This window comes from Solanum dulcamara, chromosome 9 (assembly GCF_947179165.1).
Source record: "Solanum dulcamara chromosome 9, daSolDulc1.2, whole genome shotgun sequence".
NCBI lineage: Eukaryota > Viridiplantae > Streptophyta > Magnoliopsida > Solanales > Solanaceae > Solanum > Solanum dulcamara.
In genome coordinates, this window is record NC_077245.1 from 1,557,968 (window position 1) to 1,581,361 (window position 23,394).

At 29.9% G+C, this 23,394-nt stretch overlaps 2 protein-coding genes across 2 annotated transcripts; one reads left to right on the forward strand and one right to left on the reverse strand.

Annotated features, from left to right (window-relative positions):
* The first annotated feature begins 1,879 nt into the window (after positions 1-1,879).
* Positions 1,880-7,953, forward strand: LOC129903038 (endoglucanase 2-like). Its single transcript, XM_055978516.1, has 7 exons — positions 1,880-2,235; positions 2,358-2,580; positions 3,870-4,153; positions 4,858-5,295; positions 5,639-5,777; positions 6,897-7,063; positions 7,433-7,953. Exons 2-7 carry the CDS (start codon positions 2,382-2,384, stop codon positions 7,763-7,765), a joined length of 1,560 nt encoding a protein of 519 aa, XP_055834491.1. The 5' UTR covers positions 1,880-2,235; positions 2,358-2,381; the 3' UTR covers positions 7,766-7,953.
* Positions 7,954-9,960: 2,007 nt separating this feature from the next.
* On the reverse strand, positions 9,961-13,944 carry LOC129904036 (cytokinin riboside 5'-monophosphate phosphoribohydrolase LOG1-like). Its single transcript, XM_055979564.1, has 7 exons — positions 13,543-13,944; positions 12,822-12,919; positions 12,654-12,684; positions 12,138-12,237; positions 11,619-11,689; positions 10,898-11,041; positions 9,961-10,401 (listed from the first exon to the last, which is right to left on the reverse strand). The coding sequence occupies exons 1-7, from the start codon at positions 13,678-13,680 to the stop codon at positions 10,303-10,305; spliced, it is 681 nt and encodes a 226-aa protein (XP_055835539.1). The 5' UTR covers positions 13,681-13,944; the 3' UTR covers positions 9,961-10,302.
* Positions 13,945-23,394: the final 9,450 nt, after the last annotated feature.

Below are 23,394 nucleotides of genomic sequence, written 5' to 3' on the forward strand. Positions count from 1 at the left end.
GGGGTTTGGGGGGGGGGGTTGTCGGATGGGTGGTTAATAATTAATTAGGAGTTAATTAGTATAAAATATAGTTAATAAAAGAAAATTAATTAATAAAGAAAAGAAAAAAAATATAAAAAATCGGATGGTAGTTAATAATTAATTAGGAGTTAATTAATATCAAATATAGTTAATAAAAGAAAAGTTAATTAATAAAAAAAAGAAAAGAAATATAAAAAATTGGATGGATGATTAATAATTAATTAGGAGCTAATTAGTATAAAATATAGTTAATAAAAGAAATGTTAATTAATAAAGAAAAGAAAAAAATATAAAAAATCGGATGGATAGTTAATAATTAATTATGAGTTAATTAGTTTTAAATATAGTTAATAAAAGAAAAATTTATTAATAAAAAAAAGAAAAAAAATATAAAAGATCGGATGGATAGTTAATAATTAATCATGAGTTAATTAGTTTTAAATATAGTTAATAAAAGAAAAAATCATTAATAAAAAAAAGAAAGGAAAAAAATATAAAAGATCGGATGGATAGTTAATAATTAATTATGAGTTAATTAGTATAAAATATAGTCAATAAAAGAAAAGTTAATTAATAAAGAAAAGAAAAGAAAAAATATAAAAAATTATAATTTCTGACGTTGCGATTACATGGCGATGACGTAGCGCTACGTGACAGTGAGTGTAATACACCACATATTATGAGAGTGGTGTTATGCATTTAGGGGGTAATAAATTTACTTTTAGATAGTTTAGGTGTATAATAGATCGTCATAATAATTTAAGTGTGTAATTGATTTTTCGATATAATTTTAGAAAAAAAATTATACCTTTTCTCTTTTTATATATATAAAAAATATACATATGTAAATTGCTAAAGTGTCATAATTCACTTCTTTCAAGTGTATTCCCATCAGTACTACCAGAACCTATGTTAGGTGTAACATAAAATCTAGTGCATTAATTGGTTCCATCATGCAATGAACTCTATTTATTTTAGCTGTTGGATGTATACCACCACTAGTGAAAAAGAAAGATAATGACAATTAACTGGTAGATTATTAAGTAATAACTGTTATACTGCTGAATATCATTCCGCCGTCTAATTTATAAAATATATACATATATAATTTAGATTTTTTTTTTTTTTATATATATATATAATTAGGTCCAGTGACAATCACAAATCATTAATTTTTAATTTTTTCCTTTTAAACTTAATTAGTCCTTAGTGAGAGGACAACTGTCAAGTGTCAAATGACAATATTTCTTTTTCTGGCCAACTGACACTACTTAATGGTAAGTAGCTTTCGATGCACATGAAGTACCAACCGAATGGAATTACGATTGTACCCCCAAAACACCCAAAAACAACAAACATTTTAATTAAGCTCAATAACAACCCAATCATATGTATGGAAGTTCTAAAATAGAGAACTCCAAGATTTCTAAAGGAAGTTTACTACTATAAAATTGTAATTTATTTGGGTTTTCCACCATGTGTGCACAATAATAATTAATAAGCTAATCATTTATAGGAAAGTCCGGACTAATTTTGATTGGGAATATTCTATTTATTTGAACAATAATATTGATATAGTTTTGCTTTGATTTTAAAAAAAATTAGAATAAAAATATGCGACTAAATATATTTTTTATATAATACGATAGGAAAATAATTTGTTTCTTTTCTATTATCTATTATACCATATGAACTAAAAAAAAATTGTCAAATTAACCTTCAATGAATCTATCAGTTTGATATACTCTTTATAAATTTCTACTGTCCAAACTTGGTCTAAAGATTTCAATTTTTCAAAGGTGGTTTGTTGAGATTTTCTTATAACGAAAGTCAATTGTTTTCCTCCCCAAATCTCGTTTAAGATCCTCACAAAAAAAACAATGGCATAATCGTCATTCTTCCAGACTGTGAATAAAAACATCTTGAATCTGAAGACAAAAAAATCATCATCTTCAGAAAAATATTGTCGGTGCCCTGTTCTATCCCCCATCTACCTTAAGTCTCTCTTCTTTTTTTTCTTCTTTCAAACAAACCAATTTCATTTTCCGTCCTAAATTTTCTCCATTATTTTCTTCTTCAATCTCTCCAAAATTTTTCAATTTTTTTTAAAAATTCTTTTCACCTGCATTGCGGCCTATAATTTTTCCTCTACCAAAAGAAGAAATTTTCCATCCATATAGTCCCGCATTGCTGTATGCGGGATCATTAAATCAGGTTTTGAAACATACCCTTTTTCTCATTTTCTTCATTTTATTGAAATTTGTGCCAAAGATCAAATTTTTATGAGATCTGAATGATAAAGATTGAATTTTTATGTTTTCTTGATAAAAATGCAGGTAAATTTGTTGAGGTGAATAAGGATGGGAGAGAAATCAAAAAAAGGGGGTTGGTGTGGATGGATTATAGTTTTGATAGTGGCTGCTGCGGCTGCTGGAGCCATTGTGGTACTTGTCATGAAGAAGCATAAAGATTCTAACACAGATGCTGCTTCTGGTGCTTCTGAAAAAAAATATGAAGATGCTCTGAAAATTGCAATGCAGTTCTTTGATGTTCAAAAATGTAAAGTCCCTTATGATATTTTGAAGTTAGTTTTTGTGTTATGTGATGTTTTGTGCTTGTTGTTTTAGATCCCCTGCTGAAAGATTTTCATTTCCATTAATGCAGCTTACTTGTTTGATATAGTACTGAAGAGGAGTAAATTTTTTATTTCTTTACCTTTTTTTGTATACATTTTGTCTCTTATACTTCGATGTACGCACTATTTTGTTGTGGTTACTTTTTTTTCACCCTTCAGAATGCTTTCTTATGCTTTTTATAGTATTTTGCCATGATTTCATTCACTTTAGTTATTTCTTTTTTGATATGCTTTTCCTTGAGCCGAGGGTCGGAAACAACCTCTTTACCTCCCAAGGTGGGGATAAGGCTACCTACACTCTATCCCCCAGACTCCACTTGTAGGATTACTGTGCGGATGTTCTTGTTGTTGTTGTGGTATATTTTGTTTCTTATACTCTTAATTGTTTCCAAGATTTGTGTTGTCATAATGACTTGGACATTTCATATGGATGTTGCACTTCATAATGTCTTGAATGTTCATTTCTCTATTTGCTAAAGATTATATATCTATGTTGTTGGTGGGCTAAATGCTTAGTTTAGGTGGCATTTTAATTTTTCTACTATTAAAGTCAGTAAGTTGAATGGATCGTCACTGATGCCCTGTGAGGTATTATCTTGCCTGCACGCTGGTGTAGAAGGATTTGTGTGAGACTGTACCTATGGGATGAGTGAGGTTGAGGAACTTATTAGCTTTCTAAACTCTCCATCTCCTTAAATGTACCCTATAGGATGAGTGAGATTAGGGAACTTATTAGCTGTCTAAACTGTGTCTCCTTATAATGCGGAATGAGGTCCAAATGTGCTGGTATCAGCAGTTTTTTCAAAAAAAAAATTTAATATTTTTTGTCAAAAATGTGCTGGTATCAGCAGAGTCCCTACAAGGTTTTTGGGAAGAGGCACATTGCCTTGTCTGCTTCAAATGTTGAACGAGGTCCCAAGGTCGTGATATCATGTATTCACTGTATTGTTATCGAACTTGGCAAAGATCTTTTCAAAAAAAACAAAAAAGATAGTTGAAAAACTAAACCATTCATCTTAAGTTACTTAAAAGCAAAAACATGACTTCATGTCTTCGTCAGAGTTAATGGAGAATTCTGGAAGTAGTTCACCATAGAAAGTGAAGACATTGTTGCTTGTTGTAACTTGTTTTCTTGGAAACTTTTCTAGTTTTGGTCTTTTGAATTTGTCAGTTGGACTCATTTTCTTAAGGATAAAATCTCTTAATATTTCAGCTGGGAAGTTGGTAAATAATAAGATAACATGGAGAGGCGATTCAGCCGTCAAAGATGGAAGTCAAGCTAAGTTAGACCTTAGTCAAGGAATGTATGATGCTGGTGACCACATGAAATTTAATTTTCCAATGGCTTACACTGCCACGGTGTTGTCATGGGCCATCCTTGAGTATGGTGATCAGATGAAAGGTGTGGGCCAGTTGGAACCTGCTCAAGACTCACTCAAGTGGATTACGGACTATCTTATCAATTCTCATCCAAAAGATAATGTTCTTTATATTCAGGTTTTTGTCTCAATTTTCCCTTTCTAGTACGTTTTTCTTGCTGCTGCTGCCTTCAAGACTTATAACCTTCCTTTATCCCTCCTTCCCTCTTTACGCTCCGAAATTTGTTTGACGCATGCTTTTAATGCGTGAATAGCTTGCTGGAATGTGGAACTTGGATCTTACTCTAGGAAGACTGCTGATATTTACAGACTTCTATTATGAAACTTCCTTGTTCTTCATCGAAATTATTTATAAGAATTCAGCTTAAAGTGATAACAAGGAATTGACCGAGTCTTAGGTCACAGAACAAGAGCAAGTTTGCATAATGGATTTAGTAAAAGAGTGCATGTAGTATATCACTACATTTTTCATGGTGCAGAGGAGAACTGTCTTTATTTCATGTTTTTTGCCTTGTATTTAGTGTTTAAAGCTAAGGGCTTACAACATGTAATACAAGTGATTTGATAAGATGTTGGTATGTATTTTCTAAGGTGAAAGAAGGATGTCTAAGCTCCAGTTCATCTCATCATGACATTTCCATTTCTTGTCAATATCATATAGGAGAACTTGAGTTTGCATCAAGTGACCTGGTTCAGATTATATTTGACTTTTTTTTAGTAGTTCAGCAATGCTTTTCTCAGTTTCTGAATGTGAATCATAGTGGTGCTTCATTTGATCAAATGTGTCTTAGTGTTTGTTTCACAAGCTCGACTCTTTGGCAGGTGGGTGATGCTGATGCCGATCATAAATGTTGGGATAGGCCCGAGGACATGACTGAGGTGAGGCCTCTAATTCAGATAAATGCTACTGTCCCTGGGACAGAAGTTGCAGCTGAAACTGCAGCAGCTATGGCAGCAGCATCCCTGGTGTTCAAGTCGAAGAACTCAGCATACTCAAGTGACCTTCTTAAGCATGCTAAACAGTTGTTTTCTTTTGCTGACAAATATAGAGGTAGTTACAGCGAAAATATTCCTGAAGTCGCAACATATTACAATTCAACTGGATATGGAGATGAGCTCTTGTGGGCCGCAAGTTGGCTATATCATGCAACTGGGGATCAAACATATTTTGATTACGCGACTGGGAAAAATGCAGATTCTTTTGGTAATTTTGGAAATCCAACTTGGTTTAGCTGGGATAGCAAATTAGCTGGTACTCAGGTATTTTTACTTTGCTTATGAGATGCTTGAGTGCTACTGGTAATAGGTTATTAGCTTACTCATGTCTGAATGCTTCCCAATAATTGATTTATGAGCAACTATATCTGCGAATCCAGCAGTTTGAAAGTCCTAGAGGAACTATAGAAAGTTATTATTAAATGGACCAATTTTATCTTGGTATATTTAAGCAGTGTGTCTATTGGATGTGAATTTCTCACTTTGTTTTTAATGTTTCACAATGGAACCATTCAAAGCAAACAATTCGAATAAATCAATTACGCCTTTTTTCATTCTCAAGAAAACAAAAACAAAAAAAAGAAGTTAATGGCTGCTTTTATTGCAGGTTCTTTTATCTCGGGTCAGCTTCTTTAATTCGAAAGTCTCAAACTCGGACACACTTCAAGAGTATAGGAAAACTGCCGAAGCTGTAATGTGTGGTCTCTTACCGAAATCTCCGACAGCAACATCCAGCAGAACTGATAGTAATGACCCATCTAAGCTTCTTTTATTTAGCTCTGTTTGTGTTCTTCCTGTTTTCTTCCCTATCAACACCTTTCTATGAGTATTGAGCAGATACTTGCATTTTTATTTGAAGTGTCGGACTTGATAGTTCAACATATTATAAACTAGCTTACATTGGAAATGTCTCATTAAGAGTAGGAAAAAGTCTTCTTTACTTTCTTAAACTTTGTGCCAAGTCAAAACTAGACAAACAAGTTGAAACGGAGGGGGTAACTGCTAGGATTTTTTATTTATTGTTCTGCTAGGATCTTTTTTTCTTGTTGATAAGGTTTGCAGATTTTGTGTTTATGGTCGGGAGAAGGAAAGGATCTCCTTTTTTCTTTTTTTCCTAGTTAAGAATTAAATTATGCTTCTATATTTTACAGATTAAACCTATGTTTTTTGTACTATTTCCCTCTCTGTAATGGCTCGTGATATAGAAGACAAACGAACTTTAAGTGATGATTGAAACATAAAACTGAGCAAAGATGTCTGAGTACTAAATAGAAAAGCTGAAAATCTGCCCCTAGCCAGAACTAAATTCAACGAAGTAGAGACAGAAACTATTGGCCTTCAACTTTGCTTCTTCATATTTTGTTGAGCTAGAATAAGACAGCAAATTAAGGAATAAGATGAGGTATCAACCTCATGAAGTCCATGGATCTTAAACAAAATTTTGATGGTCTTTATACTCCTTTGACTGATGGTTGAGTTGGAAAAGTACTATATTCTTCTCTTATCATTCATTATACTTTTTTAAGAAGGACAAGAAAACTGATTGTGGTTTTGATTCTACCACGACGCCTGTCTTAATTTTTTTCCTAATTGGCACCCTTCACAACATCAGTCTAGTAAGAAAAGATATGAGCTTAAAAGGGTAATTGTACAGTATGGTTGGTTATTTTATTTAGTTCCATGCTCCTATTTTCTTATCTTACAACTTAGTTTTGTTTTCCTGTTTTCTTCTCTTTTTTAACTCATTTTTATTCTTCATAACAGATGCTAAAATATGATAACATGTTTGTCCAGCATCAGTTATTATATTATTACTTATTTGGTACCTAGTCTTTGTTACTAATTTCAAGTAAATGTTGATGCAGGTGGTTTGATATGGATAAGTCAATGGAACGCGTTGCAGCATCCTGTAGCCTCTGCCTTCTTAGCTGTGCTGTACAGTGATTATATGCTCACTTCCAAGACTGAAAAAATAACTTGTGATGGTGATGCATATACACCATCTGATCTCAGAAAGTTTGCCATGTCCCAGGTGCACTTCTTGTCTTTCTACTTACAGAGAAGATATTTTTTGGATATTTAATCTTATGTTTATCAAGAAGCTTACAACACAACAGTTATTTGAATCCTCACTCGTATCGCTTCATTTACGCTCATTTTAGTCCAATATTATGTAAAAAAAAAAAATGAATCTTGAAATAAAAATTGAAGTACTAGAGTTCTCTATATTTACTATTGGTATGTAAATTTCTGAAAAGACTAATAGACAAAAAATAATTCCAACTAATTGGTATTACCTATATAGATCATTTTCTTCCACTTTGCCTTGCCTTATCTTTTGCTAGGTCTGGTTTAGAATTTAGTAGCTAACAATTTTGCAAATGTACCCGACCTTTTCTAGGCAAATTATGTTTTGGGCGATAATCCAGCGAAGATGAGTTATCTCGTAGGCTATGGGGACAAATATCCGCAGTATGTTCATCACAGAGGGGCTTCCATTCCTAAAGATGCCGATACTAATTGCAAAGAAGGTTGGAAGTATCTAGACTCAACTGAACCAAATCCCAATGTCGCAACTGGAGCCCTCGTTGGTGGTCCATTTCTTAATGAGACATATATTGATTCAAGGAACAACTCGATTCAAGGAGAGCCAACCACATACAATAGTGCTGTCATTGTTGGCCTTCTTTCTGGTTTGGTTTCCACTTCCTCAGTGGTTCAGTCTTTCAGTTGAGCTGGATAATACCGCCTTTCATTCGTGTTCCACCTCATGTTGTACGTCTCTTATCTTTCGTAGATGCATACATATTTTTTTATTTCTTGTAGCTCCTTGAACACATAAAGGTGCATTATATATATGTGTATGTTAGTGTGTACCACATTAACTGTCCTAGTGTACTAATATCAAATATATTTGCTCAACAGGCATAAGAGTTTTTGTAGTGTTAGTTTGCTCAAAATCATGATGCAAACTATCTCGTGTTGTTTATTACCATTGCGTTAAAATTGAAAAATATTTAGCCATCAAGTTACTGTGGTGTTGTACCTGGACCAACTATTCATCTAGCTTTATTTTGATTTGAAAGAACAATAACTGGTCTCAGACACCACTTTGCTTTTTGCTGTTTAATCTGTTAAAGTTTGTCTTGTTGTCTTAAGCAAACACATTCTCCATTCAAAACATCATATGAAAACATGATTTGAGTTTTCATGGAGGTTATCAAGATGTTAGTTGTCCAATTCAAACTGATGTGAAACAGACCAAAGGCAAACATAGTTCATAGGTGTCATTCCACTATGTAGTTAAGCTAATCCCAAAATATAAAAGTGTATACATGATTGAACAAAAGGAACACTTTTATGTTGGGCTTCAATCAGTATACCAAGTAGCAAATTGGACAGGTCTGTCCATCTATGCAATCAAAACTGATTTGTTGTACCCTTATCTTGTTTCTGACTTTGGTACTGTTAACATTATGCATGTGTTAGAAAGTTAAAGAAGGGACACTACTATCTTATGTTGTGTTATTCACTACGGTTTTATCTGAACTCATAATTTCAACATGAAATATCCATATACATGTGAAAACCTTTTAAAATATTAAATTTGTATCCACAATTTTGACAGTATAATGAATTTTAATTTGAACCCATTAATTAAAATTATGAGTCCGCCTTATCTTGCTTTTTTATCTATTGGGCTCTTGTGTCTCTTTGCTGTTGGAACTCAATAATGTTAACTAGTTAACCAATCACATGTGCAGCACTTTTTCTGCACATAAAGTGTAAAAGTAATAAAATCCATTAATTTTACATAAAGTGTTAAAAATAAAATATGAAAGTTGAGGATAGTGGAATAGCAAGTAGGAGAGAATACAAGGACCCCAATAGTTATGAGGGTACTATTTGGAAAAAAAAAAATCACAAATTAATGTACATCAAATCAACATCCTTCTATCTAAATTTGTATACATTTTGGACATATGCAAGAGAACATTTTTGGGAGAAACTAATTTATAGCCTTAGCCCCACTCTCCTCAACTTCCAACCATTTTTTGACACTTTGATTTGTACTTTTCATAGTGAACTTTGAAACTATCTCTTCTAGTATTTATCCTTTTTTCTTTTTCTTCTAATGAAAGTCCAAAAATAAGTTGTTCTTTTATACTCCCTATGTTCTCGTGCTTTTTAAAAGTCAATTTAATTAATTTTTAAAATTAAATTAGATCATATTAATTTAATATTTTAAAATAAAAATTAATGAATATTCAAAAATATATAAAAAGTATTATAAATTGCAAAAAAAATTTATATCAATATAATAAAAAAATACATCATAAAATATTAATCAAAATTTTTATCTCTTGAATCTAAAAAACGAAAATTGTGATAATTAAAAAGGAATGGAGACTTACCTATATCATCGATGGTCCTTGCCTAAGTTTTTGGATCTTGATGTTTACAACCTAATTATTAGTATTCTATATATCTATACTTCCCACATAAATCATGAGGTACGTGTCTCTCTCAAAATCTCAAATCATACGCATTAGTAAAATAAAAATATAATTGTATCGAAATATAAATGATGAAATCTAAAGTTATAATAAAAGAGATCCTAAAAAGATACGGAAATATTCTATTTGAGATTTAGAGTAAATTATTTTAATTCATTGTCAACGCTATATAACAGCTTTTTATATGTCAAGACGATTCAATAATAATATAAAAGTATTTTTTATTTTGTTGTACATGTAATTTTTCGATGAAGAAAATTTAATCAAACTCAATCCTTCCCACCATGTAGTCAATTAATGTGTATAAATTGAGCACAAATGCAAGTAACAAGAATTTGTTCCAAAATAAATATTCATTTCTAATAATAAGAAAATCTTACATGTTTTACATTAGAGGAAACACAATCAACTATAGAATAACAAAGGAATTAATGTACATTACCAAACAATCATATACAGACAGAAAAGAAACAATTACTTGTACTACATTAACTTTTTCATGTTTGATTAGGCTTTTGATTAGCCTAATGGACAAAAATGAATCAACACTGAACAAATTAATTACGTAATATTTTTTTACCTTAAACTAATCATCAACAGCAAGTTAAAAGTGCGGTGAAGCTACTAATTAATTAATTCTCTGAAGCTTTCCCATCAACATCTTACCTTGTGGTAATTAAGTCATAAAAGTCCTCAAAGAAATTTACTACATTTCTCTATAAATATTAATAATCTACTCATCATTTTTGAAATTTCAACGAGCAATTTCTAATTTTGTTGTTGTGTAACCAAGTTGTTGCTCCATTTCCCAACTTAATTTTGGTGCCACCCCGTTATGCTTCGGGACATAATCCTACAAATAAAACCCATTCAACATGTTAAACTCGAGATATCAACAGAGGCTAATTTAAGATTTTAAGGCAGTAAATGTATAGTATCACTGTACAAGCATAATGAATCATGACAGACTATTAATGAGGGTTAATTCAAAATTTTAAGCCAGTGAATTCTTAATAACATCATACCAGAGGGACGAATATCAAAAAAGGCCAATTTTAAGATTTGTAAATTAGTGAATGCACAATATCACCGTATGGACGTGATGAATCCTGAGTAATAAACTCAAAATGTTAATTCAAGCTTTTTAAGTCAGTAGATGCATAGTATTATATGATGAGCGTGACTAATCATGAATAGTAAACTCAAGATACTATCATATGCTAATTCAAGATTTTAACTAAGTAAATGCACAATATATTCCACACCGAAATGATGAATCATGAGTTCAAGATTTTAAGTCAATGGACGCATAATATCGCCTATACGGGCATAATAAATCATGAGTGTACCTCAAGCTTAGACATGAGTTCTTGGGCAGTTGGGGCAGAAATAATGATGTGGCGGGCAGAGGGTGTGACAAAGCCTTCATCAACAGCTTTGTCTATAAATGACAATAATGAATTGTAGTAGCCCTCTACATTAAGTAAACCTACCTGCATATTACGTACAACACACATTAATCAGTTATCTTAAATGACATAAATAATTAATTGTTGACATTAGAGACTTCAAGAGAAAAATTCTTAGGGTCATATGTGAAATATTGATATTATCAGATATATACTAATTATTGAACATCTTGACATAGTAAAGACAGATAGCCTAGTGGTTAAGGGTGTGCAAATTCCCAAGTCTTGATAGGGGCGTTTTATTTAAAAATTTTAGTTCCGTTTTATTCTAAAGTATGAATACCCTTTAGATCATAAGATTAAAAGACATTTTAATAACATATTTTTTTTTAACTTGTCCTAAAGTATGAATACCCTTAACGAAAATTCTAGCTCCGCCATTGATCCTCTACTTCAATTAGAACGAAATTACTCTGACTCGAGTCTATGTTATTTGTCTTTTAAAATTTTGCATAGTACGTATTACAAAAATATTTAATATTTGCAACCGGACATAGTAATTTACTAGTCGATGTGCGTTTATTAGGCATAATTATTAGTGATTTACCTAATTTGTCATAAAAAAAACAAAAACAGGGGAGTAAAAGACAAGAGATCGTACTGGTTTATCATGAATGCCTAGTTGAGCCCAAGTGATGACTTCTAAGAGTTCCTCCAATGTCCCATAGCCACCTTCCAAAAATTAATAAATACATTAGCTGTCTCCCAATTAGCGACTGATTTGAAATTAATAAAATTTGGCACTGTATTGATGCTGACACGGGGAATTCACTGCTATAATTTTTTTTTTTTTTTAGGTGTGCACAAAATAAATATAGAAAAGATAAGTTATATTGAATTAATTTTATATGATGAATTTGATTAAAAAAAGAATTTCAATCATAAATTTTTATTTAGAGGATCATCTGCTCCACCAATTCGACTATCTTGACATTGTAATTGGTAACCTTTTTTATGACTCTTTCCATACTTCCGACATAAGTTGGGTCGTCGACTTACTTTATTGATTGATACATGTGACAACAACTAAAAGACTATGATATAATAATTTATTTTTTAAAATCAAGATTTGAAAAGATAAATATTTTAGCAAAATGATTAAATCAACTAATTAATTTACCTGGTAAGGCTATGAATGCATCAGCTTGTCTTGCCATTTCTGCTTTTCTTTGGTGCATTCCAGACACTGCTCTTACTTCTCCAACGGTTTCTCCAGTAATCTATATATATATTTTTAAAAGTATCATTAAAAACGGTTTAAAAAAGTGAAAATTGAATCGCATTGTAAAAAAATCTAGCGTTTAGAGCCGTTAAAATGAACTTGATCAATAAGATTGTCCCAACATAGACCACAAATTGAATGGGGATTAGGCTAATTTAATGATTATTTCATGATGAACTGAATCAACAACTCCACTAATTTTAACTTATAAATTACTACATATTACCTTAGTCTGGTTGGACCAACTAAATTGTCGTTGGACCAACCAGACCATGGTAAAACTGAAGTATAAAAGTACTTGTACCCAGATGCATTATTAATAAATCCAAATATAGATACTAGTCACAATTAATTGGAGAACGTAATTTTTTTTTATAGAAATGGTTGTTATTAAAGGTAAAAAAGACAAATTACCTCTCTTGGCATAAGAGTTTTAGGAATCACCCTGTCAAGTGAAAAAACAAAAAAAAAAAGTATAACAAATGAGTTCTATATTAGTGGAGAAGTTTTTTTTTTTTTTTTTTTTTTTTTTAAAAAAAAAAGAAGAAATAAATGGAAAAAAATAATTTAAAAATCTGGTACCCTAACACGTGGCGGCCACCATTGAAAACTGATTGAGAAACTAGGCCCATCAAGCCAACACTGCCCCCTCCATAAACCAAGTCGATGTTCCTTTCAACCTGCCAAATAATATATATTTTTTTAATTTTTAATTATGACAAGTGTTTTCATATATATATATTTAAAAATTAGGACAACATTGCTTGTCTAAATTGCTTACTCCACTAAATTCAACGTGAACCCCATTTAATTAAAAAAAATTACTCAAGTTAATCTTACTCATCACCTACCATAATTTTGTAACACCAAATAGTTAATCCAACGTGATTTCTTAATGTAAAGCCCAAAAAAAAAGATTGGGGAATTATCGAATTACAAATCTTTTATTACTATTTTTTTTGTACTTAAAATCCGTTTTTTTCTGTGTTAATAACGTTTATTCATAATAAATAGTATACTTGAAAATACATGCACTTGAAATTCCATACATATGGCAAAATCATAAGAATTTCAAGAAAAATTATGATTTGAGGACAAGTAGTCTCTGTTTCTAATGTTTAAATTTATTTTCATGCAGTCGTAGGAAAAATGAAAAGAAATTAAACAATCAAAAAAGGGTAAACGAAACCAATTCAGAATTTAGAGTCAGGTAAATTTCGGAAAATGTAATTTTATTATATGTATAGATAATTTAGTTGAACTCGTAGAATCCGCGGGAGGAATATAAGAAGATATGTAATACCAGTTGATTGCCAAGTTGAATAGCCGCAAGTTGATAACTTGGCTTTTTGCCTGGACTGCTTCCACAAAACACACATATGCGTTTGAATCTTGATGGTTTATTAGTGGCCTGAATTTGTGTCTGGTGATTGTTTTCCATTACAAGGAAATTAGTTTTTCGTGCGTAAATCGCACTAAGCAAATTCGATGCGATTGAAAAAGGGACCAAAGGAGAGGGGAACAGAAGGAATTTTTGAGTTTCCGTGCGGAAAAAAGAGAGGTTGAGTCAGCAAGTTTTCTTTGAAATTGAAGAAGCAGAGAAAGTAGTAGTAGTAGTAGTAGGCAAAGAGGGGAATGTTGATGTGAGAAGAAAATGCTATTATTGGTCCTTTTTTTATATCCACTTTCCGCCTATACTTTTCCATCATTTTACTTACCCCATGTTTTTGGAATTTGGGTATATATTATTATTTATTCTTATTCTTACCAATTTACAAAAAGATGAAGATGCTAGTTATTTACATGGTTAGGAAAAATCCGCCTCACACGTAGAGTCAAAAGATTTTTAGTTTTTGAATTTTAAATTGTTATACTAAATATATAAAAAATATAAATTACACTAAGTAAATTCGATGCAAAAAATTCTATTGATAAAAAGAGACGGGGACATCCCCTAGCATCAATGCAGTCACCTTTTGAGATTTAACATAAGTCTTTTTATAAATTTGATTCCAAATAAATTATTTATATCTATTAAATAAAATTTTAAGTTATTAAATTTTGATGAATACATAATTTAAATAATGATTCCGCCCGCCCCTGCGCACAAGGATAGTAAATCTCTAACAAAAAAAAATCATGTTTGAGGAGAGATAAAGGTAATTTAATTTTAGTTTATAATTCAAGAGAAAAAAAATGAAATTACTAGAAATAAATTGGAATTTAAAAAATGCAAAAAAAATTGTCACTTTCAACATAAAGGCAAAGAAGGTGCCAGGAAATTAAAGGTGTGGTGAATATGGTCCACCTATATGTGGCAACTGCATACATCATAAATTTTATATCTAACTTTAATTATGAAGTATCTTATCTTATTTTACATACTAAATAATTTTTGTTTCTAATATCTTAAATATATTATGTGAATGTTGGAATTAAAAAGTCAATATTAAAAATAGAAAAAAAAAATCTTTTGAAATAAAATTTTAAAATAAATTAAGTAAATTTTTTCCTTATTTATCCTCCGTACAAGTTTTATTTTAGATTTAGAAAGACCAAATCAAATGAATACAACACAAGTTCAAAACAAATAAATAAACAAAACACAAGGAAGAGTCGTAAGGATGAATTTTAGTGAGGTTAGGAACAGTACTGTCTCTTTTATTATTTTTGTCGGTTTGCATGTTATTATTATATAACATAAGAAGTTTATATATTTTTCGTGTTTATTCTCATCCATATATAATTGTGTACAGTTTTTTCCCCCCTTAAAGTTTGTAGAATTAGTCATTAATATTTGAAAGCAATTGATAATAACTTTAAATTTAATTTTTTTTCACTTGAGCACCGGCTTGTACAAATATTCTCATTTTATAAACTAAAATATATTTGTCATTTAACAAAATGTAAAACCTCAAGTTAATATTTATCAGTGTTAGACTAAAGCACATTGTCCTTTTAAAAGTTATTTAGTTAAAGAATATAAGATTCCAGTTTACAAGTAAAATTAACTCCATTTCATCTCAATTTGACTTTCTATTAGCCAAGGTCAGCTGTTCAATTCCCTTAACTTAATAATAGTGAAATTAAAGAATGCTGAGATATTATAGGTGTCACAGTGATATTTTTTCTTTTATGAAACTTGATATCTCTTTTTTTTAAAAAAAAAAATCGTGTATAAATGAAAAACACTCTTAAATTATTTGTTTTATTTTTGGTCAGCTTTACTGCATATCTTAATAATTTATATTATAATTATCTATGACGAATCACAAAAGAAACTTTAATTTGCTTAATATTAGTGAAATTTAAAGAGCGGTGAAATATTATAACGGTCAATAATATTTTTGTGTTATGAAACTCTATATCTCTTAAACTATTTATTCTTTCTATTGGTTTCATTGCATCTCTAATGATTTTGTAAATTACCCAAGACATACCATGAAAGGAATTTTTTTTTTTTTATCAAAGTTTCTTTTTCACATTTTGTACACTTGAAATAAACAAGTAGCACGATAAATTTGAAGTCAACAAAAACGTAATATATATATATATATATATATATATATATATATATATATATATATATATATATATATATATTTTAATCTTAGAATACCCCTAATGTCAACTAAAGTCAAAAAGATAAACCACGTACACGTATCAGAATGAAATAGTACAAAGAATTTATAACTATTTTGAAATTTATGTGTAAACACGTTTTAATTAGTGTGAATTGATGTCACAATTTGGAACTAACAAGGAATGAAGGAAAAATAAAGGTAAAAAGCAAAAGTTGAGACTTTTTTTTAAAATTTTCCTAAAAGAATCAATGGAATATTGCCAATTGTCGTGGAAACTAAAAGCCTTAACGGTCGCAGAGGATTAGTATGAAATGGGCCAGGAAAAAGTGGGCCGGACTTGAATTGAGTAATATATGTGACGAAATATTTGACACGAAAATTAGAAAAGCAAAAAAAAATAATTAAAATTTGTGATTGAAAATAACTTATATATGTTTGTACGACTACAAATCATCTTATTAAGATAAAATGATCATTTAAAATTAAATTATTACTAAATATAAAAATATGTCATTTATTTGGAAATGATTAAAAAAATGATAGAAGGAGTAGTGGGAGCAAACACCAATTTTTCCCTATTGTCCTTATTTCAATGAGGTCCTTAATTTTTATCTCTCAAATTGATTAATTTTAATTTTTGTCTCTGCTTCTCATTGAATACAAGATTTATTGAATAAACTATCCTTAACTATGACCTAACTTTACAAGTAAAAAATTTCTTTTACTTTATCCAACATAAGTTATGTTAGTATCTAATTTATCAGACATATTAGAAAACTTCTGCGGCCAAAGCTTAACTTTCTGAAACTAAACTTATGTCTTTGTAAGATATAACTTGTACCTTGTGAATTTGTCTTGCAGTGAATTTTGTCTTGCAATTTCTTCGTTTTTGGTCTTGTAAAGCATAGTTTATGAATTTTAAACTTGTTGATATATAATATTTTGAAATTGAATTTATACCCGATACGATGGACTTACGTCAGAAAAATGTGGGCCGGGCTTGAATTGAGTAAAATATTAGTAGGAACAAATACATTCTTTGACGGTGCCGTACGAAAATCACGTGTTTGTGTGCGGTCCTTTATAATTGGGCCACATCTTTCATCTATAGTAACTTTTATCCCGCAACGCATCGAAAAGCCCTTTCAACCATATACTTCCATTTTAACACACCTGTCTTTTTTTTTCTTTCTTTTTTTTTAAAAAAGAAACGAATCTTTATTTTTCTTTTTCTTTTTGAATATATCTTCTTCTAGTTGCATTTATTTATTATTATTATTTTTAAAAGGAAAAATCATCAAAACCAAACATGTGTCTGCATGTTATAGTTGATGATGTGTTCCAACTTATACAGTAGTATATTCAAAGAAAAAAGATAATTCAGAAAAGTAGTCAAAGAAACAATGGTCAAAGGAATTAAAATTTTATTAAAGAAGTTCAATATATAAAAAAATAAATACATAAAAAAAGTCAAAAAAACTCAACATCTACTATATATACATAAAAATAATAATTTTAACTATGATAACTAGTGCAATTTTTCATTGAAGAGATTTGGATGAAACTCTAGCCCTTATTAGCTCCGCCCATGATAATAATGTATATGACTAGCCAAGGTTACAACAGTTTTCTCTTTTGGAAAGAGTTCGTTTTCCCTACGTTTGAATTCCTTCCGAGTGGTAACTCTTAGATAAACATACGGAGAGTAGAATGAAAATTGAGGCGTATCTTAAAAAAAAAACTTGAGTTAGATCTCACGTCTATATATATATCGCACACAAACAGGAGAAAAAATAGACCTATTTTACCTTGCATCGCAACTCTATTGTGTACTCGATTCCAGTTCCTTTTCTTCCTATTTAATAGTCAATTAGAAGGACAATTCTTTTCAACCCTATGTATGATTAACAGATAAGCACGTAATTTAATTCCCTCTTTTTTTCTATTAAATTTCCAATGTCAAAAGTTTTATTTTGCTGGGCCTCTACAAGTCTCTTTCATCTAAATTATGGTCAATATTGTTCGTTCATTATTCTTACGTCTCTATCCTTCATTTATTTAATTTTTCATTCTAACATTTAAAGAAGAAAAATCAGGTTTGATATTATAAAGTCGTATGAAACATTGAATTATTCCGACACGTCCGTCAAAAATATAATAATTAATGTAATAATACTTGGAATATACTTAATTAGAAAGCAAAAGAAAGATATATCTCGCCAGTACGTAGTAGTCAATTACTTAAGCTTTATATATTATACATCAATTTCCAAGACATATGACATCTTATCACTGTCATTATCCACATATATATTTCAGAAAACATTACAAATTCTGAAAGTATTGTGTAGTAATTTCCTATACCAAGAGAATTTCACGACTTCATATGATGATTATTAATCTTGGATTATTTTTTATAAGCATTTTCCTTTAAAAATATTTACTAGTAATGAGAGTGAATTTTTAAATGAATTGGTAATATTATTGTGCGACTTTTATGTTATAAAACAAATAATAATAACTTTTGAGCAATTGATTGATACTTGAATGATTAACCATGATATATTATGGGGTTTTATGGCTTCGAGGTTGAATTTGTGTGCCTAATGTAAGTGATTCTAAGCATGCAGTTATATTTGATGAGGCACATATTTAATTGTATTTTATTCATTCAGGGATATAAGTAGCAGAAAAAGACATAATTAAACATGTATCGTGGTGTTTGAATAGCCAAAGGTCAAGTGTATGAGCATCAGAAACTGAATATTTCGACTAAATTTAATGGATAATTACTATATATATCTGAGTGGAAGTGAGAGCAGATTATACCATAGATTTTATGATAGGGCTACTATGTATTTTGGGTAAATTTTATGTTGTTTGGATCATTATTGACAGGTTAATCAAATCCACATTTCATATCCGTCCAAACTATCTACACTTCATTAAAGCTAATGCAAATTATGAGATACTTTGATTAATTGTAGAGATACCTATTTCTATCATTTCAGATCGGTTTACACAATTTCCTACCAAAAGTATTACTCTACTAAGATAATATTTGAGGTATAAAAATAAAATAATTTGTTTTGTCGACAAAAAAAACACACTATATAGTAATGAAAATAAGATAAGTGGGGTGATGAAATTGGGAATGATTGGAGTAGAAGTGGGACAGAGTTAGACTTGGGTTGCACGTGGATCAATCTTTGTCCCAAATAATACTAACTTTTTGCTCTTTGTACTTTTTTTAAAACAATAATTCATTCTGAAAATTAAATGATCATTCACTACTACTATTACTTTTTGGTCGTTTCTTCAAAATATATTCTACTTTCTTTTTATCCATTAATGAGAATGACAATCGTCTTTATTAGGAGCGTTTTGTTGAAATTTTTCTATGTAAATTTTAATTAGTCGAGTTTATGACAACATCAAACACATAACGGATAACAAAAAACTAAACTTATTGAACATAAAATGTGGTTGCACTGACGTACGTAAAATTAACTTTTAAAGTTTTGTAAGGAAATTACTTTAGCAAGTAAAAATATGTCAATTAATATATTGAAATATATGTGACGCCTATGGCGAGAGCCAAGAGGTGTGCTGACGAGGGTGAGTTACAGAGAAAGACTGACAGACTTCTAGGCTAATAAAATTTTGAAGAAGGATATGCACATAATACTTTTGATGAATTTGACATTGGAATAAGAGAGAAAAGTAATTAAAAAGCTTTGTAAAAGATATTTAACACAAGTTCACATGCTAATGTACTTTTGAGATCGATAATGGCATAACTCAAACTACAAAGACGTAAAATATATTGAATTAGACAATACGTATCACGAATTTGATTCGCGACAAAATCGGAAAAAATAGATATGGAAAGAACCTGATCCTCATAATTGAATGTAACATGAGTCTTTGCACTTGCTCAAGTTTATTTAAACAATTATAATAAAATATTTACAATATCGTATGATATAAGTAGTTAAGTAAAATATTCTAGGGAAAGATTCTATTGATCTGTTTTGTTATATATTTGTATAATATTTAATAGCAGTCTAGCACTGCCACTTTTTTGTAATGATGCATATTAAGTTTTTTAATATAAATATCTTTTATTACCAGAAAAAATAATATTTGTATAATATTTCTTACTAAGATTCAATTATCATCAGAGATAAAATGAAGTGTGTTAGTGCTGCCTCCCTACAATTCTACAAACTATATAAAATGACATTCTCATGTACATCACTAAAACAACAAAATTAATTAAGACGCAATCAATCAATCAATCAGAAAAAGAATTAATTTGTTCAACCTATATTTGTTAGTATAACAACTTAAATAATTCACCTTCTCATGCTACATAAGAATGACGATTGTGGTTGCAAGAAAGAGGTGTTATGGACGGAAAATAATCAGGTGTCTTACGGAAGCTAGCAAAATAAATCTCGAAAGATCATGAGTAAGAAGATAAACGATAAATATATCAAAAGAGACACAAAGATTTAACGTGGTTCGGTCAATCGACCTACATCCACAAGAGAAGGTGAGCACTTATTCACTATATAATTATGAGAGTACAAAATATTGAGAGAAATAACCTCACACAATTCACTCGGAATATAAAGAGGTTCACACAAGTGTTACGTTAACACTTGTGTCTCACAAATTCCCCCCCTACACAAAACTTTCAATGCCCTTAGGACTACATTGTGAATGCTACCTTGTTAGAAGGAATGAACATCTATTTATATAGTCATAAACATTTTCCTACAAGAAAAAAGACTAGCCAAATTTAGAGACTTTTTCTTTTCCTTTTAGAAAAAGAAAAACTCAATTATACTAGAAAAGTCAGGATAAAAATCCAACAAGAGGCACGTACGCATCAAGCTATAATATTATTACTTTCATTTATTAAAAATTTTGACGAGGAACTAACCGACTTTTAAGCTGTCAAGCTTTCGAAATAAAAGTATACGTGTTATGGCCAGAAAAGAAAAACGAACAATTTTATAAAACATAATACACTTACTTCACAAGATACACTTTTGTGCTCGATAATGGGATAACTCGAGGAACGAATCTATGAGATATGTTAACCGGACAATGAATTTAATTATTTGTGACAAGTATACCAATCAATCACTGTTTTGAATGACCAACAATATGACTGAAATTAATTAAAGATGATTGATAATTGATAGTCACTTTTTTGGTTTTTTATTAATGTCGTGTTTTGTGTATGTCTATCAAATATCACTCCTTTTGCTTTAAGTAATTTGACTAATTAATATACTTTAATTCTATGTTGATGATGTGGTTAGCAATAGAACACATTACACATCCCTTTAAACACAAAAGTGAAATTAATTCTTTTATTTTTTTATGGATTGGAAGGTAGAAGAAGGAAGAACCTAACCACAAATGGGGAAGCATACATTTGGATTTATTATCTTTAATTAATCAACAAATTAATGATTTTGGAATTTATATGGCTATTTTTTCCTTTCTAACTACTTCGGGAGTCCTCTCTGTATTTATTAGTATTAGTTAGTATCTATATTTATTATATTGTTATCGTTATTATCCTTGCAAAATTATTCTTTGATTTTACTTTTTTATTGTCAAAGTTTATTCGAAATAATCTTTCTACCCTATACAAGTATATATAAGTCTATGTACATCTTTTTCTTCTTAATTTTTATTTGTAAAACTATATATACTGAATATGTTATTGTTATTATGATTCAGGAGTCTAAATCTGGTGATGCATGACACAAATTATGCTATTATTTAAAAGTTTAGCTGGTTAGATAATTCAGACTTGGTCCATTTGTAAAAAGAACAATTGGAAACAGGCTAAGTATTTAGTAAATTTATAAGAAATACAAAGATCGCCGAATAATATGACTAGTAAACCAAGATCCACGTGTATAAGTTCATTATATTCCTTATTAGAAACTGCATTTTTTTATTAAAAATAAAATGCATCTACCAAGCAGCATATATATGAACACCAAATATTATTACTTATTAATAAATATTAAGTAGGACCAGTTACGGCGGATTATTATAAAAGAAAATTAAAAAAATCACAAAGTTGAAACGCCACATTAGGATTAGTGTGGAAGCAAATATCCAAATTTGATTATGTTAACTACTAGTATTTGTTTATTTTTTTAACCCTCAGGAATTAATGATTCGCCGCTATCTTTCGAATGCACGGAATAAATTCGTGTAATAATTTGTAAATTATATCGAATATATAAAATGTGCTAGATAAGTTTGATATGACAAATTCAATTGAGAAAGCATTGACCAAAAAAAATTGCTCTGACTTTGAAATATCTATTACACCAACTCAATAACTCTTATGAGTATTTATATTGTACTATTGTTTTACACATTCCTTTTTATTCGTTAAACTTTTATTTTCAATATGAAAATACATGAAGAGACTCATACATAATAGATTAGGATATATCGCTAGATCTACTTGACACTGGACAAAGGGCTAGTTCAATAAATGTGTAGAATCTATTATGAGATAAAAGATCTTTATTTTATTTTAAAGAGATTCGATTTGAAATTTTTATATGTCCAAGATTTAATATTGAAATAATTTTCAAAAATGATTTGAAATACCTTGCTTTTTTTAGTACATGTTTGAGTACTAAAAAAATTGTAAAACCTTGATTATTTATATGTGTCAATAAATAATTAGAAAAATCTTGATTTTTTTAGGACACGTTCGAGTCAAATAGCAACTATTCGAATTACTTCCTTTTGCACTAATATTTCGGAAACCCCACGACTCAATCATATGAATATATAAAATACAGAGATTCAAAATAGAATTCCATACTCGATTTCATAGAGACATATAGAATTCTGCGAAAAATCGTATTTGATGAAAGTCATATGTACAATTTTTTCATGTCTTTCGAGATCCACCCTGCAATATGGGATAAATAAGCTAAAAATAAATGATAATATTAGGCCTCTTTCCGACTACCGAATCACTCCAGTATTTCAGGTAGTATGAACTATTGAAACCCCCCCACCCCCGCCCTCGGCTCCCCGAGTTATTTACTTTAAGTGGATCGGAAGTGCATTATTGAGGTTTTTAAACTATTATAAAATGTCAATTTGTACATAACTAATACCATAGTCCTTTTTATAAATTCAATTGAATGTCACTTCCTTTTTAAAATAAGAAAATACTCATAGTCTCATAGCCCAGAATAAAACTTGTAGGGGAAATATTTTATTAGATGCATTACGAAATTTAGAAATTAAAATTACTTAGATATAAAATGTCAAAGTTGATAATGCGTCACCAATGACTGCATGGTTAATTATAAAGTATCTCATTAATAAATTATTATTATGTACTTAAAATGAAGATTATATTTTAATACTTCATTTATCTTTAAAGAACTAATAAAGTAATTAATTAAAGATTTGCCTGATGCTGGGTGACATCTAGAAAACCTTGCCTGTCGTGCTTCCTTTTACACTGACTTTTGACTAATGTTCATTAATTTTAAATAATTATG

Excerpts from the sequence above, each read along its gene's own strand:
- LOC129903038 (XM_055978516.1), top strand. The coding sequence starts at position 2,382 with ATGGGAGAGAAATCAAAAAAAGGGGGTTGGTGTGGATGGATTATAGTT. Across the intron at positions 2,581-3,869 it reads GTTCTTTGATGTTCAAAAAT|CTGGGAAGTTGGTAAATAAT; the intron begins GTAAAGTCCCTT and ends TTAATATTTCAG. Across the intron at positions 5,296-5,638 it reads GCAAATTAGCTGGTACTCAG|GTTCTTTTATCTCGGGTCAG; the intron begins GTATTTTTACTT and ends CTTTTATTGCAG.
- LOC129904036 (XM_055979564.1), bottom strand. The coding sequence starts at position 13,680 with ATGGAAAACAATCACCAGACACAAATTCAGGCCACTAATAAACCATCA. Across the intron at positions 11,690-12,137 it reads TGCATTCATAGCCTTACCAG|GTGGCTATGGGACATTGGAG; the intron begins GTAAATTAATTA and ends AATTTTTGGAAG. Across the intron at positions 11,042-11,618 it reads TAGGCATTCATGATAAACCA|GTAGGTTTACTTAATGTAGA; the intron begins GTACGATCTCTT and ends CGTAATATGCAG.